This window comes from Sceloporus undulatus, chromosome 6, assembly GCF_019175285.1.
Source record: "Sceloporus undulatus isolate JIND9_A2432 ecotype Alabama chromosome 6, SceUnd_v1.1, whole genome shotgun sequence".
Lineage (NCBI taxonomy): Eukaryota > Metazoa > Chordata > Lepidosauria > Squamata > Phrynosomatidae > Sceloporus > Sceloporus undulatus.
In genome coordinates this window covers 151020989-151037300 of record NC_056527.1, presented here as the reverse complement: position 1 = coordinate 151037300, position 16312 = coordinate 151020989, and the positions used below count along the sequence as shown (strand labels likewise).

The 16312-nt window shown below is 42.6% G+C and overlaps 1 protein-coding gene across 1 annotated transcript in view; it reads left to right on the top strand.

Annotated features, from left to right (window-relative positions):
• CSPG4 (chondroitin sulfate proteoglycan 4) overlaps positions 1-7982 on the top strand; it is an 89213-nt gene extending 81231 nt beyond the window's left edge. Inside the window, exons 7-11 of the mRNA XM_042471074.1 lie at positions 1556-1754; positions 2860-2994; positions 3424-3590; positions 4673-4856; positions 5767-7982. Coding sequence (XP_042327008.1) covers positions 1556-1754; positions 2860-2994; positions 3424-3590; positions 4673-4856; positions 5767-7730 — 2649 coding nt within the window. The 3' untranslated portion in view covers positions 7731-7982. The remainder of the gene's footprint in view (positions 1-1555; positions 1755-2859; positions 2995-3423; positions 3591-4672; positions 4857-5766) is intronic.
• The last annotated feature ends 8330 nt before the right edge of the window (positions 7983-16312 follow it).

Sequence of the window (16312 nt, the reverse complement as noted above, 5' to 3'; positions counted from 1 at the left end):
TATTATTATTATTATTATTATTATTATTATTATTATTATTATTATTATTATTATTATTTTGCCCTTGTCCTGGAATATTTAGAAGCATTGAACACTATTCTTTGTCTCAAGTTTCTCCATTGCTAATTCAACAAGCACAGAGAGATGCTTTCCTTGTGCACAACAGGTGTCAAGTTCACTTTGCAAAGCTAAGAACGTGGCGGTGGTGTAGTTACTCTGTAAAAAAGTCACAGATTGGACTTCTTGTATTTCATGTCATTTGGGCCCAGAGTTTACTTTGTGTGTGTATGTGTGTGTGTGTGTGTGTGTGTGCATGCGCATATGCACATTTGTGCATTATGACACGTGTGGATAACATCTTGTGCATCTGACCAAATTGATGAAATGTGTTGATATAATTTCCATACTAAAATACTGCTCCTTTCTAAAATGCTTCAGGTCCCTTGGTCATTTTATTTCCTTTCCTATTTGGACACAGTCTTTCTGTACTGCTCTACTCAAGGCCATTTGGAGTGTAATGAATTGGCGAAAGCACAGTGTAAAGAACTGGTGAAATCCTATAATAATTCAATCCAGTGAAAATGTCAGCTGGTATTCAGTAGCTCAGTGATGGGTTTATAACCTGGAGTTAGGGATCCTAGGTGTGTGTGTTGTATGTCTTCAAGTCCTTTCCGACTTATGGTGAGCCTAAGACGACTTCAAGTGTTGTAGCTCCATCCTACGGCATTTGTAGTTCTTGTTGTGTGATCATTTTCTAGATGGTTAATATGATCTTATTATTCCATTGGATGGTTAAATGGTATTGTAATAAACATATGCAATTTATAGGTTCAGCACACTTAACCATTATTTTCTAAGGGAGTTTTCAGAAACTCTAGACTTTCAGAAGTACCAGACTTCCTTGATAGCCTTCCAAAATGACAAATCCCAATACTCTGTAGGAAGGAGGCAAGACAGTTAACTTCATTATTTCTGCAGTATAGATGCACCCCTAGTCCAAGACTCAACTCCTGCAGCATGCTGCTTCACAGTTTTGTTTGCCTAGTATATTTTTAACCGAACTCACAAAGATCCCCCATGGCTTTTCAAACGCTGCAGGATAAAGGACTGGCTGGAACATGATTAATGCTGCAGACAGAATAAAGCCTTCAGAAACATAGAAATAATAATAACTTTATTATGGCCATTTGGCCAGCACAGAAACATAGAAAAGCATTGCAGGGGGGATGGACTGGGGCTGGATTCTTTGGTATGAGAAACAGAGTGATATAAACAAGTTTCTATTTTCATTTGAGAATTTTTCATTCGAGAAATGTCCAGTTTTAACAAGCCTTTGGCTTGCACCGGAGAGACACAAAGACGGGATGTCAACAACAAGCAAGTAGATCTGGTATGGCACAGAGCATGGCTGAGTTGTTTTTGGACTACAGCCTCCAGAATCCCCCAGCCATTCTGAGAGTTGTAGTCCAAAAAAGGGACTGTTTCCCAGCTCTAGTGAGAAGGTGGACACATACCTGGAAATGAACTTCTTTGGTTTCTTGACTCTTCTTCCCAGATCCAAGAAGGCGCCACTGCAGAGATCACTTCTGAGCTCCTTCTAAGTGAAGATGAAGACAACCCACCAGAGGAAGTGGTCTATTCCATCCGGAGGCCCATCAATGGGAAGGTGGTGTTGAAGCCATCACCCAACCATACGGTCCAGCGGTTCACCCAGGCCCAGATAAACCGCCATCTTGTTCAGTTCATCCATGAAGGTGTGTAGAGGAAAGAAGAGGGACAAGATGGTGGCATGGGTGGGCAAATGGTGGCTTTCACATGTAATCATGCCATTGGTCCTTCTTTGCTCAATATGGTCTATAAACTAAATACAGCAGTCCACTCTTATCTGTAGAGGAGATGTTCCAAAACCTGCAACAGATACCTTACATTGCGGATACTACCGTATCTTATACCAGTAATATTTTCAACCATGATCGACTGCGGGTAACTGAAGCCATTGAAAGTGAAACCGCAGATAAGGCAGGATTGCATAATATTTTCAGACCGTGGTTCACTGCAGGTAACAAAAACCATGGAAAGCGAAACCATGGGTAAAAGAGGGACTGTAATATTTTCAGACCATGGTATACCACAAGTAATGAAAACCACAGACCATGGGTGACCACAGGTAACCAAAACCACAGAAAATGAAACCATGGATAAGGGGGGGGGGGACTGTGTAATATTTTCATGATCATTTTAGAGAAAGCAAAGCCATGGAAAAGGGGGACCAGGCAATATTTTTAGACTATGGTTGACCACAGGTAACTGAAACTGCAGAAAATGAAACTTTGGATGGGTAATATTTTCAGACCATGGTTTACCACAAGTAACTAAAAACACAGGAAGCAATGCTGCAGATATGAGGAACCGTGCAATATTTTCAGACCACAGGTAACTAAAACTATGGAGAGTGAAACTGCAGATGAGGAGGGATCGTGTAATATTTTCAGATCATGGTTTACTACGGGTAGCTAAAGCCGTGGAAAGTGAAACTATGGATAAGAGGGAACTGAGTAATATTTTCAGATCATGGTTGACCATGTGTAACTAAAACCAGGGAAAGCAAGATGACCACTGAAATTCAGAGCTTGTAAAAGATGGAGGGTGGATAAAAACATCCCTAAATCCTTCACCCAGCATGGCCAACAAGAATCCAAATAAACCACTATTCCTATCTCCGATTGCTCTCATTGAAGAGATGAGTATTTCGTCTAATATTTTCCACAAGTTTATTTAATTTCAGGAGCAGCAGAAGCTAAGCGTCCATTGACCCCCAGAGTCCTAAACTCCATCCTCTGTTCTTAATCCATTCCACAGGATCCCTGGATGGAGGGTTTTCCTTTGATTTATCAGATGGAGAGAACATGTCTCCAGGGCATTTCTTCGCTGTGAGGGCCCAAAAAAAATTGTCTATTGTTCTGGAAAAAAAGGAAGATCTGACTGTCTGCCCAGGTATTTATTTGTTTATTTATTTATTTATTATTATTATTTAGGGAGATCATCTGAAGTTGGCAAAGTTCTTCCAGCATACTTTAAAATACATAATTTAAAATTGCGAGTCTCTGCTCCATACGCAACATCAGAAAAAGTCACTACACCGAAATAACTCACCAAAAGGATTCCAATCTCTCGATTTATGACATCTGTGAGTTACATCCTAATATAAAATTATGTGGTCACCTGCCAATTTAAAAGCAAAATAGACCATAAAACATATGATCCAAAGCAACATAAAATACAGCAGCAAAAGAAAACTTGCAGCGCCCCAGAAATAAGTTCAGGAAGCCATTTTCTTTTTACACATGACTAAACCCATGGGTCAGAGATTTGCCACATCAGATCCAAATGAGTGATTCTCCTCCTGGGCCTTTTCTTTTAAAGGTGCTTCTCAGCCAATAAGAAGCCAGAATTTGAAAGCAGTGACCAATGAGGAGGGAGAAACCCAATCTCTATTATACATCATTGAACAACCTCCCCAGTTTGGCAAGTTGCTCAATAGCCAGAAGGACAGCGATGGAGAGCAGCTGAGGAACTTCACTCAATCTGAGGTAAGGACTCTGACCATTGGGGAGATAACATGAAAGATGGAGATACATGGAAATAAGGGATTGAACAAGGACTATCCCACATTGTAACATTCTGATCCAAGATCTGGAGATGAGCAACCTATGCAAAACAGACTTCAGTCCTATGATGGTATCGCTATGATTCCCAAACTTTGGTCCTCCGGGTGTTCTGTACTCCAGCTCCCAAAAGCCCCAGTCATCTTGGCCAACAGTTCAGGAATTCTAGGATCCAAAGTCCAAAACATGTAGCGGACCAACATTTGGGAGCCACCAAGTTATTAGTTTGGTAGACATAGATAGGACTGAACCGACCAGAAGGATAGGAGAATAAGGAGACAAACCAGTCTTCTTGATCTGTGATCCTATTTCACACTGGAGGAATAGAAAGCCTTGATGGTGTATTATTTTATTCCATTTTGTTTATATCCAGCCTTTCTCCCAATATGGGACCCAGGGTGCCTCACAAGACAAGTTACCACAAAATACAGTTAAACCAGTAGATGATGCATAAAGGTCAAAACCAATGAAATGAACAATCATGTTTAAAAGGGGATTATGTACTGTTGGTTATGTATGTATTATGTATTTTATTGATGTATTTGTGCTGTTGTAACCCACCTTCATCCATAGGGAGAAGCAGGATATAAATAAAAATTATTATTATTATTATTATTATTATTATTGGCAAACTTACCTGCAAAATAAACCCCATTGAGCACAGTTGGGCCAAATAGACATGTATAGGATATATAGCCATATAGTGTGTATAGACAGGTCCAAAGAGTGATAGTGGCTCCTTCTTCCTCAGATGCACGGATGGTACTGGGATGCAAGTTCGCTCCCTAGTTGCTAACTGGCCACAAAGATGTGCCCAGCATCATCTAGTTACTATATCATAGTCAAGGGAAAGGCATTTCACCAGGAGGTATTGTATATCTCCTTGTGCAAGGCCTGGAAAATGATTTACCCCGGTCTCAGTTCTACCAACATAAGGCACCAACAGTATTCTGGACTTGTCTTGCTTTTCATCAAGCAAACCTTCCTCTTTTTGGCCGTCTAACCAGGTGGATGCCGGAGTGATATCATACTATCATGAAATGCCATCTGAGCCTTTCTGGAGTCTTGAGGATGCTTTTCACTTCCACGTTTCTTCTCCATCCATAACGACGGATCCATACATCCTTGGAGTGTCAGTATCATTTGAGAACAGCTGTCCCCAGCAAGCCACTCGGTTGTGGAAGAACAAAGGTAAAGCAAGTGTCATGTTCACGGCTCACACAACTGTTCATGGTAGAGAAGAGCATGGAAAGTTACTGTTTAAAAGTAATTCCATCCTATGATACACTAAAGTACAGGAAGAGTCTCCTTCATCCAAAATGCTTGGGGCCAGAAGTGTTTTGAATTTTGGATTTTATAGGGTAACTTATTCCTCCCCTACATTGCTGCTTTTTCATTCAATGTTTATTTTAAATGAAGAGTGATCAGGGAATATTGTAAGGTGTCTTGTTTTAAGGATGTGTATACGTGTGTGTGTGTGTATGCTTCAACCTGTCTGTCTGTCTGTCTGTCTGTCTGTCTGTCTGTCTGTCTGTCTCTATCTATCCATCTATAGACAGACGGACAGACAGGTTGGAGCATATATATAGCCTACCGGAAGAGATCTGTCTTATCACTACCTTAGAGGCCTTTAAGAAGGCGCTCAAAATGGATCTCTTCCGGCGGGCATATCCACCGGATTCCATATAAAAGGTTATGACGATTGCTCCACTCCTGACTATGATTGTTGGCTGTTGATGAATTGATATTAGAGAACTAATAGGAATGTTGCTTAATTCAGTATTAGTATTTTATTGATTGTATTTTGTATTATTGTATCATTTTTACTTGATGTAATCCCACCTCGATCCTTTGGAGAGGCAAGAAATATAAATAAACTTTATTATTATTTACACACACACACACACACACAGAGAGAGAGAGAGAGAGAGAGAGAGAAGGAGAGAGAGAGAGAGAGGTTCAAGCAGGTTCAGAGAAGGACAAAAGGGTGATAAAGAGGTACAGAGAGCAAACCATATGGGGAGAGTTTGAGGGAACTGAGCATATTCATCTTGGTGAAATGAAGAATGAGGAGTGACATGACTGCAATCTTCTTTTTTAGGCCTCACTGTTCCAGAAGCTCAAAGCAAAGTGATTGACGTCTCGCTACTGGATGCTTCCAACCTCCTTGCCTATAAAGAACCTGACTCCAAAACACCCTCCTATGATGTGGTATTTCTGGTCACACAGCTACCTTCCTATGGAACCCTGTCTGTCCCTGATGGGCCGGTGAACAGAAAGCACCCCTATTTCTTGCAATCTGACATTGCTGCAGGTGGGTTGGAATATGCTCACCATGGACCTGGCACCATGGTTGACCATTTTCGATTTAGTGCTTGGCTCCGGCATAGCAGCGTGAAATCAATTCAGCCCCCACAAAAAGAAGAAGGTCCTGTCATTTCTGGAACATTCAACATCACTGTGAGGGACAGTAATGAGGTGCCACCGCGGCTGGTCAGCCAAGGACATGTTCTACGGGTCCTTCATGGTTCATCTTTGAGGATCTCCCAAGAGCACTTAAATGTCATGGACCCCGATAGCTCCCCAGAAGAAATTAAATATGACATCCTTTCTGGGTCCTCCAGTGGTTTTGTGACCCAGGTCCAAAATAAGCAGGTGCCTGTTACCCAGTTTACTCAAGCAGACATCAATGCAGGGCACTTAATGTTCATCGCCAATGGAACTAGCTCTTCTGGAACCTTGGACTTTGCCATCTCTGATGGACACAATCCAACTATTTTCACTTCCTTGGAAATCATGGTTGTTCCAGCAATTACCTGGGCAACAAATCAGACGCTCTTGGAGATACCACAGGGTCCGAACATGGCCTCCTTGTCCCACCACCATCTTTTAGGGACTTTGGACAAAGAGGAGGGCAATACTCTTTACAGGATCATTGGGGGGCCCCAATTTGGCCAAATCAAGGTCAATCAAAAGCCTGTGAGTGAATTTTCACAGAAGCAAGTGGACGATGGAGAAGTTATGTTTACCTTCACTGATTTTGCCTCCTCTGAGGATGAATTCCAGTTCCTTGCCACATCAGGAGCGGTCAATATATCAGGTGTGGTGAGTGTTGCAGTTAAGGCCTTGGTCAAAATGAAACAGGATGCCCTCTGGCCAGGAGGAACCACAATTCAGCTGGACACCAGCATCCTTGATGCGAGCGAGTTGGCCAATAAGACAAAGAGTAATCCAGAGTTCAAAATCCTCCAGGCTCCCCAAAGAAGCCAATTTGTTAAATTATCTAGAGACCAAACAAACCAACTTGTCCCAATTGATACCTTCACTCAGCATGATCTCGAGCAAGGGCTGGTTGGCTTAGAAATCTTGGGGATGGAAGACTCTGAGGAAAACCGAAAGCATGATGAATTCCTGTTTGAGTTGGTGGCTCAGGGAGTTCCCCCTGCTTTGGAATCTATGGGGTATACAACCGAGGCCTTCAACTCCTCAGCACCCTATGGAGTTACGCTGCTCAGAGCACCAAATCTTGAAGAAGAGGAACTCAACACCACACCCCAAAGCATAACCCTTTCTCCCCAGACATTACCTACCAGTCTGCCTCAGACTGAAAATCCCAGCCAAAATCCCAGCGAGCTGCCGGCTCATCCAACAGCATGGCCTGGTCAAGGGATGACAACATTGCCTCCTCCAGCGGAAAGGGGCACACTCCTCGGTTTCATTGAAGCCAACATGTTCAGCATCATCTTGCCCATCTGCCTCATCCTTTTGCTCCTGGCCTTGATCCTGCCCTTGCTCTTCTACCTCCACAAGCGGAACAAGACGGGGAAGCACAACGTCCAAGGGACGCCCCCCAAATACAAGAACGGGACAGTGGTTGACCAGGAGACCTTCCGGAAGACCGACCCTAACCAAGGCATTCCTTTGTCGACAGTCAGCACACTGGAGGCCAAAGAAGCGGGACTCAACTCAAAAGGTGTAGGGCCAGGAGGACAGCAGGACCCAGAACTTCTCCAGTATTGTAGGACATCCAACCCAGCCTTAAAGAACAGCCAATACTGGGTCTGAGGGTTGTTACAGAGACTAAACAGTGTGACTGTCTCCAGGTAGAGGGGTCCAAGGGTCCTTATGCCTCTTCCGTCTTCTCCTTGTCCTCCTCTTTGTTGATGCATACAAGAGACAGTCAATGCAATACAAGGAAGTCCATGTATGGGCTTAACTCTTCCAGGATTATCCCAATTACAGTGGGCCCTTGGTAACAGCTGGGATTTGGTTCCAGGACCCCCATGGGTACCAAAATCCATGGATGCTTGAGTCGCATTGAACACAACAGCATAGTAAAATGGTGTCCCTTATATAAAATGGTAAAATTAAGGTTTGCTTTTAGAATTTATATATTTTAAAAATTCCAAGCTGTTTATGCTTGAATTTATGGACAAAAAAAAAATATCCATGGATATGGAGAGCTGACAGTATCTTGGTTTCCCCAAAGATGTTAAGTTCATGATGGGCAAATCTCTATGGAAACCAGCAAGATCCTGAAAAGACTTATTTCAGAGGGAGCAGAGAAAAGTACAGTTTATCTTCTTGAGAACCAAAGATTTCTTCTTTAAAAAAAGAAAAGAAATCCCTCCACCAAAAAAAGCCATTTAATTTTTAAGCTCTTATGAATGAGACTGTGTGCTTCAAAAGCCACGTAAAACCTTAGAACTAAAAACGAAACTGAATTCAGATGTTCAGGGGTGGTGGGGTTTCAGTTCTTTATGTTGCTCTTCCAGGTGACAAGCAAAAGTCCAAGGAATTACAAAGCACAATAGCAACCATTGCAGAACAAGTTGTACAAAAACATGCCCAGTGGTCTAATTTATACGGTTGGAAAGTCCGAGGGAGACTTTGCAGAACCGAGATGAGCCTGATACCGAATTTTTCAGTACTGTTTACTAATACAGAGTTCGCTTAGCCCAAAATCTTAGGCAACTGCAAGATTGGGTAACTTCTGAACATGAGCAAAGCATGCATTTACTGGGCAATTCCAAGAAGACTGATGTTTTGCTTTGAGGGTTGGTTTTTGTTTTTTTTTTTTTAATTATTTTCCAGGCAAATATTTTGGGCATCCAAGCAATGAAATGTCAGGTGATGTTGAGGCGGATCGTCGGCACTTGGGTAGATTTTGTTTCAACAAGCCAAGCGTTGAGCTGTGCTTTGTATGTGTCGGGTCATTCTGAATCATCCGTTCCAACCCACAGCAGGATTTCCCCAGAAGTAAAGATTTCCACAGATGTTTCTCCAAGTCAGGAAGATGAGAAGTAACTTGCACTAACTTCCATGGGGAGTTGCGACTGGTTCCCTAGGGCTAGGCAACCAAAGAAAGAAAGAAAAAAGGCACTGGCTTATAATCTTAGGCTGGAAAAATGAGCTCCAGCCAAGAAAAACTAGACCCAAAGGGTGTTACTGTCCTGAAAAGAAAAAGTAATTATTGGTCATTTCCCCCACTTTTCTAGTGGCAGTTGGTGTTTTCAATGGCAATGTACAGTGGTACCCCGGGTTACGAAATTAATTCGTTCCGCGGTTAATTTCGTAACCCGAAATACCTTCGTAAGCCGAATTCCCATAGGCGCTAATGGAAAAATAGCTCTCTGCTGCCCTCCGGTGGCGGAAAATAGCGCCGCGGTTTTTTCGTAACCCGAAGAAACCTTCGTAAGCCGAAGCAATAAATCCCTATGGGATTTTTTCGTATCCCGAAAAATTCGTAACCCGGCGCATTCGTATCCCGGGGTACCACTGTAGTGGTGCCTCTGCTCTGGGTTTTAAAAGGACTTATTAAAATGCTGAATTCATTCTTATTGGGCTGACCATCTTGGCTGACCAACAAAGCTCTTTGGCTCTCGCGAAAAACACCTACAAATCCCTGAATTCCTTAGGATGGAGACCTGGCAGTTAAAGTGGTCTCAAGGTAGTATCATTCTGCAGTGTAAAAGAAACTCTGGAGAAGAGAGGGTTAAAGGGAGATATGATCGCTGTCTTCAGATATCTCAAGGAAGGGGTGTCACGTAGAAAGATGGAGCAGATGCAAGGCTGGCTATGTCAGTGGGTCGGTAAATCCAGTCCAGATCTTACTCTGGCCTTTCATGGAGCTTTCCAAATTGCAAGTAGGGTTTGGCACCTTGGACAGCTCTTTCAAAGTACAAAGGTAGACCTGAGAGTCCCACTGATATAGAAGCCCCCAGCTATCGCAAAGCAGATTTCCACAGTTAAGAAAGCAAATCTAGAACTGGTAGAGGGGTAACTGTAGAGAAGCAGCTATGTAGTGGTCAACTAACAGCAAAACATATTCAACAGTGGAACAGTCTGCCTCAGAAGATGAAGAAATATCCATTTAAGCAGATGCTGGACACCAACACGGACACTACTGTAGTTGCAGTCTTCATTGCAGATCTTGCATTGAGTAGGAGGTCAGGCTAGGCAACCTCTAAACCCCCTTCCAACTATAGAATATTTTTTATTTTGCCATTCTAAGGCCAGGATGTCCATTGTGCAACCTTCCAAATGCTGTTGGACTGCAGATTTCCAAATGGTGTAGATACCAAGAGGACAAAAGGAGGGCGTTGCTTCTCCAAATGAGATTTATTCCCCATCCCAATCAAATTTTCTTTTTGTCCCCAAATAACCAGCCTTGCAGAGAGTGCTGGGAATGCCAGTCCAATAACATCGAAAGTGTCACATGAGTGCTCCCTTGCTCTAAGGCAGTAGTTTCCAAACTGTGATCTTCCAGGTGTTTTGGACGTCAACTCCCAGAAACCCCAGCCAGCTTGACCAGCTGTCAGGAATTCTGGGAGCTAAAGTCCAAAACATCTGGAGGACCAAAGTTTGGGAATCAGTGCTCTAAGGGAACCCAATGGATCCTTTTTTTCCAGTACAGTCCTTAGTGATAACCTACTAGGGGCCCGTTCACACTATAGGATTATCATGCTATGATTCCATTTTAACTGCCATGGTTCAATCCTAAGGGATGCTGGGATTTATAGTTTAGGGAAGGAAACTGAGAATTCTCTGCCAGGGAGCGTCTCGCCAAATTGCAAACCCCAGGATTCCATAAGAATAAAGTGGAATTATAGCAACATAATCATAAATAAAGTGGGATCATAGCACTATAATTGTGTAGTGTGACTGGGCCCCAGGTCTTTTAACCAGCTTAGCCAAGTCAGTGACAGGAAAACAGGTTCTGCTTCCAGATCATAAGATCTTCTTTCACAAAAGCCCAAGGGATCACCGGCACTAAAGCAATCTCCTACCAAGACAGTGCATACGTTCAGAAATCTGGAAAGTTACTTTTTTAGACCGGAGAACCCAGAATTCTTCAACCAACAAGTCCAAAGAAGTAACTTTTTCCCCAACTCTGGATCTTTAGGAGATCTAGAGAATATCTGGCTAAGGTGCCAGAGAAAGGACTATTAAAAAAATAGCCATAAACCTGGTTTAAAGCAGCAATGCCTGACTATTTAGAGGTAGGGATTTTGTTTGTTTGTTTGTTTTTCAGGAAAATGTCTATCAAGTGTTGTCCCCCACAGATTGAATAATTTATAACAGGATGGTCAACTTTGCAAAGGTTGTCGAAATAAAACCGGTTATTTTTAAAAAGGATGGAGTCATATGGAAACTTCTTGAAGAGGTGGGAGGCGGGTTGCGCAGAGCTGTTTGATGTTCATATTTTACGGGGAGAGAAATTCGGAGCGTACGGTGGGTGACTTTGAAACAAGGCAGACATGCATCTCCCACACATTTGGCATTTATTATCGGAGCTGAGGATGCAGTTGGAGGGTCAGAAAAAAAACCATAGTTAGTTACTATTAGAGTTATGATTTCCAAAAGCAACTCTTTATTTCCTTTCTGATTCAAAAATAAATAGAATAACCAGCCAGAATCCTCTCTCACAGCGAATGTTACATATACAGTTTTGGGGGTGCCGAAACATGCCAGAAATGCCATCCATTTGGGGGGCAATTTGGAGAAAAATCTGCCCTTGTGGGGTATTTGGAGTTTTAAAAATGAGGGCTTTGGGGGTACATGCGGCACACAGATTGCACTTTCAGCCCTCCTTGTTTAGGACCTGACCCTTGTGTCAATAAATAGGATACGAGATCTAAACTCTACAGGAAACCACCCAATGGGCATCATAATATTCTGTTTTCCACCTCCTCGTTTCTGTGGTTGTTGTATGCCTTCAAGTCATTGCTGACTTATAGTGACCCTAAGACAACCCTATCATGGGGTTTTCTTGTCAAGATTATTTCAGAAGGGGTTTGCCATTGCCTTCCTCACTCAGTGCTTTTGTGAGCCTTGTATGTCAATGGAGAAATGAATCCACTCAAGGTTTGAACTCAAGTTCAATTCCGAAGTCAAACTAAGCTAGCCAGGGTGCCACTGCCTTCTGCATCAGATCTTTTAAAAAACCCAAAGTGATATAATCTCTTTGTAAGGTCAATCAGATACTGGTTTTTTTCCACCATTCAAAGCACTGTGGGGGGACTGCGTGGGGGGGGGGATAAAAACATCACACTGGGATAAACACAAAACAGCAGCCCTGGCCAACGAGTTCCTTCTTTCAAAGCCTTTATAAGGTTACTGGAGCATAGCTCACATTCCTGCCACAGGCCTGAGCCAAAAGCATGGTTGTGGGGCCGGAGTCAGGCATGCAGTCCGCAAGTAAAGAACTCAAATGATGAGATTCTCCGGGAGAAAAGTCAAAGAATGGTTTTTTAATAGATACTGCTTCTAGATCCAGAGAAGCAACAGTGTCATTTGCTGGGGAGGGACAATGAGAAAGGGCTATTCCACCTCTGTCCTTTCCAATCTGCCAAGGATTAATCCTGATTAATCCTCTGCCTTCCCACTTTTTCAGCTGCTTTTAAAATGTCCCAGTTTCTCTCTCCTCCTCCCACTTTCTTCACCTGTCTTTATGCAGCAGTAGCTGCAAAACACACACATACACACACGCACACATTTGCATTCAACTTAGATCCAAAGCACACTGGAGAAATAATCCCGTTTGAGACCGCTTTAACTGTCATGGTTCACTGCTGTGGAATTCTGGGAAGTGTCCTTTTTCTTTGGCACCAGAGCGCTCTGACAGAGAGGGCTGAATGTCTCACCAAACTACAGTTCTCAGAATCCCATAGCATTGCGTCATGGCAGTTAAAGTGGTATCAAACTGGATTATTTTTGCAGTGCAGATGTAGCCAAGGAGAGTGCACTGGTGGGCACTCAATCTTCCACCCTTTTGTGCACATTGTTCCTGAGTTATAAAACATCTGTCCACAATGTTGTCGTGTTTATAATTATTGCTATTTTTACTTTGCTTTTTAGCAAAGACAGAAAGGGCATTTCCAAAAATTCTAAAATTAAAAATGGCTATTTTTAATTCCCTTTTTACCCAAGACAGAAAGGGAAGGAGCGAAGAAGGGTGTTATTAAATAGCCAAGACGAGGCAGTAGGCGTGCTGCTTTGTTATAAAAGCAGCCTCAAAGAACATGAAATCCCATCAAAAGAGTAAATAAAAGGGCAAAGAGAATGGGTGTGACTCTCTCCTGGCTGGCGACAAGTTGGCAGAGCCAGCCAAACAGTTTCCATTACGCTTTTGAGAGGCACAATGGCTTTCTGAGACCAGGCACTCCTCCTAGTTCTATCACAGAGGTGGGAAATCCAGATGGAAATCTGGAAACCAAGTCTTATAAGGAAGGACTTAGGTAGCCTGCATTGGAGAAATAATGCAGTTTGAAACTGCTTTAAGTGCTGTAGCGCCATTCGATTAGGGTTGCCATTTCCCCCCGGAAAACTTAGAAAATCCTGGATTGAAAGGACTTGAAAAAGAGCTCTTTGTTTGCATTAGGGTTAGGGTTGAAACATAATGGTAGAAAAAAGTGCAAGGATTAACGTGCTGAATTTGCACCATCAGGATGCAAATTTGAAGTCGAAGGCCTTCACGGCCTGCATCCATAGTTTTCTGTGGGTTTTTCGGGCTATGTGGCCATGTTCCATTCTCAGCCACAGATGCTGGTGAAACGTCAGGAATAAATTCTTCTGGAACCTGGCCCGAAAAATCCACAAAAAAACCCTAAGAATGCAAATTAATGATATGCATAATTATAATAACCTGCCCAATATGAAAACAAGATACCCAGATATGAGGGGCTGGAATATGGCAACCCTACATCCGATGGGACCTTGGGGTTTGTGTTTTGCAAAGTCTTTCAAAGGTTGCAATCCCAAAAGGACTTTTCCAAATTCTGGATCCATCATTAATGTTTCATTGGGAGGCCCCGGCGAGTGAGGCAGGCAGAGTAAACCTATAGTTATTTTATTGCCAACTTCCTAGACCAGGAAGTTCACTGCAAGCAACCTTTGTTATTCAAAGGCCGGGTTCTTGCTGGCTTGGGTTGTAAAAACAGGTGATTGATTACAGTTCTGCTTTCTGCAGCATTGGAGGCAGGCAACACCTTGCAGCTTCATAAGCTACCTGATATCACCCCTTCCTGGGTTACTGACAGGTGGCTGGCTTGCAAAAGGAACAAGCAAGAAAATAAAACACACAGTTGTTGACGATTTTCTTCTGCTCCTTCCCAACGGATTTGGGTAATCTTTTGTGGCAGAGAACAAAAGCCACCTGGCTGTTGATTCTCTTTGGCTTTCCGCTCCCTGCCAGGGATTGTTTTTGGACCAGGCAGGTAGGCAAGATTTTTGGTTCAAAATCCAGAGACAATATAGTAGTTTTTTTCTACATTTTTTGGGTTATCTGAGCATGTTCTAGAAGAGTTTATTCCTGATGTTTGGCTGGCATCTTCAGAGAATGTTGGCATGGAAGAGAGTTGGGTGTGTGTGTGTATACACACACACACATACACACACTCTGTGTGACCTCTGTGTGTGTGTGTGTGTGTATACAGCGGACCTTTTGCCTTACGCAGAAGATCTGTTCCAGACCCACACACCCCACGTAAGGTGGCGCAGCAGTGCACATGCACCACAGGCACATGCCCCATTCATCTGAATAGGACGCGCCTCCCCTTGCATCCTGCATGCTCTCCACAGCTTGAGCATGTGTGCTCAAAGCCGCGTATAGTGTGCCCACGTATAACATGGGCGAGATATATATATATATATATATATATATATATATATATATATATATATTACACACCCAACTCTCTTCCATGCCAGCATTCTCTGAAGATGCCATCCACAGATGCAGGTGAAACATCAGGAATAAACTCTTCTAGAACATGGCCACAGAGCCTGAAAAACCCACAAAAAATATGGATGCTGGCCATGAAAGCCTTTGACTTCACATTGGAAATACATATAATACATTTCTTTGATAAAAGATACAGTAAGAAGGAAGAAGCAAGTCTAAGAGAATTTTGAAAACTGGATACTGAAATTAATCTTCAAGAAGGTGTAAAGAAGGAGGAAAATGTGGGAAAATGTTAAGAATGTTGGAATATGAATATTACAAATCTGTTTATGTGAAAACGTAACAAATGTTACTTATCATATGAGAATCCAGAGACAAAAGAGGAGGGTTCGCCAGTCCTGTTTCTTGGCATATTGCTTCAGACCACACAATGGGGGCATTCACACTCATTTTTTTGATGCCAAGAAGATACGGATACAGTGCAGATGCACACCAGCTTTATCGGTCCCTTTATGTTTTGGGTTCGCAAATCTCTTCAAGTCATTTGTACCCTTGTGTTATTCACACATGCCATCATTTCAGGTTAAAATGTAGCTGCTTCCCTTCCTTTAACAATACAGAGCGATCCGAATCAATTCGGAAATGTAGTCACACTGCCAATGATGCAGATTATTTTCAAAGTATGAATGGGGCCTTTGTTTTTCTATTGCCTTTGTGCAGGGATAAAAAAACAAAATATTCAAGGATCTGTCCTCCAAGTCTAATGGTGCATCTACACCATAAAAATAATGCAGCGTGTCACCACTTTAACTGTCATGGCTCCATCCTACACAATCCTGGGATCTATAGTTTAATGAGGCACCAGTACTCTTTGGCAGAGAAGGCTAAAGACCTTGTAAAGCTCCATAGGATGGAGCTATAGCACTTAAAGTGGTGTCAAAGTGCATTATTGGTAGAGTGTAGGTGCACTCCTAGATTAGCTAAAATGAGATTAGATGAATATATTAGACTGACATACTGACAAACATATACACATCCTACTGTTTGAAATTCTCATAAGCAAACCTTGATTCTGCAATTTTATGCAAGGGACACCATCTTATTGTGCCACTATATTTAATGTGACTTGAGTATCTACGGATTTTGGTATCCACGGGGGGTCCTGAAACCCAACCCCAGCGGATACCAAGGGCCCGCTATATTGGATGGTGTATGTGGGTAAACCTCACTGCTTCCTTAGGTCTACTCTAATTGAGAGGATCAAGGCCATTGTGTTCATTAAGAAACCATTATCTCGCCTTGAATCTTTGGTGACGGAGAGAAAGGTGTGCATCTATTCCCATTCAGCTGTCTCCCATGCCTGCAATATGATTTGTGGCACTGCTCTGTGTGTGTGTGCGCGCGCACGCAAATATGTGTGTGTGTGTGTGTGTGTGTGTGTGTGTGTGTTTTAAAAATCTCA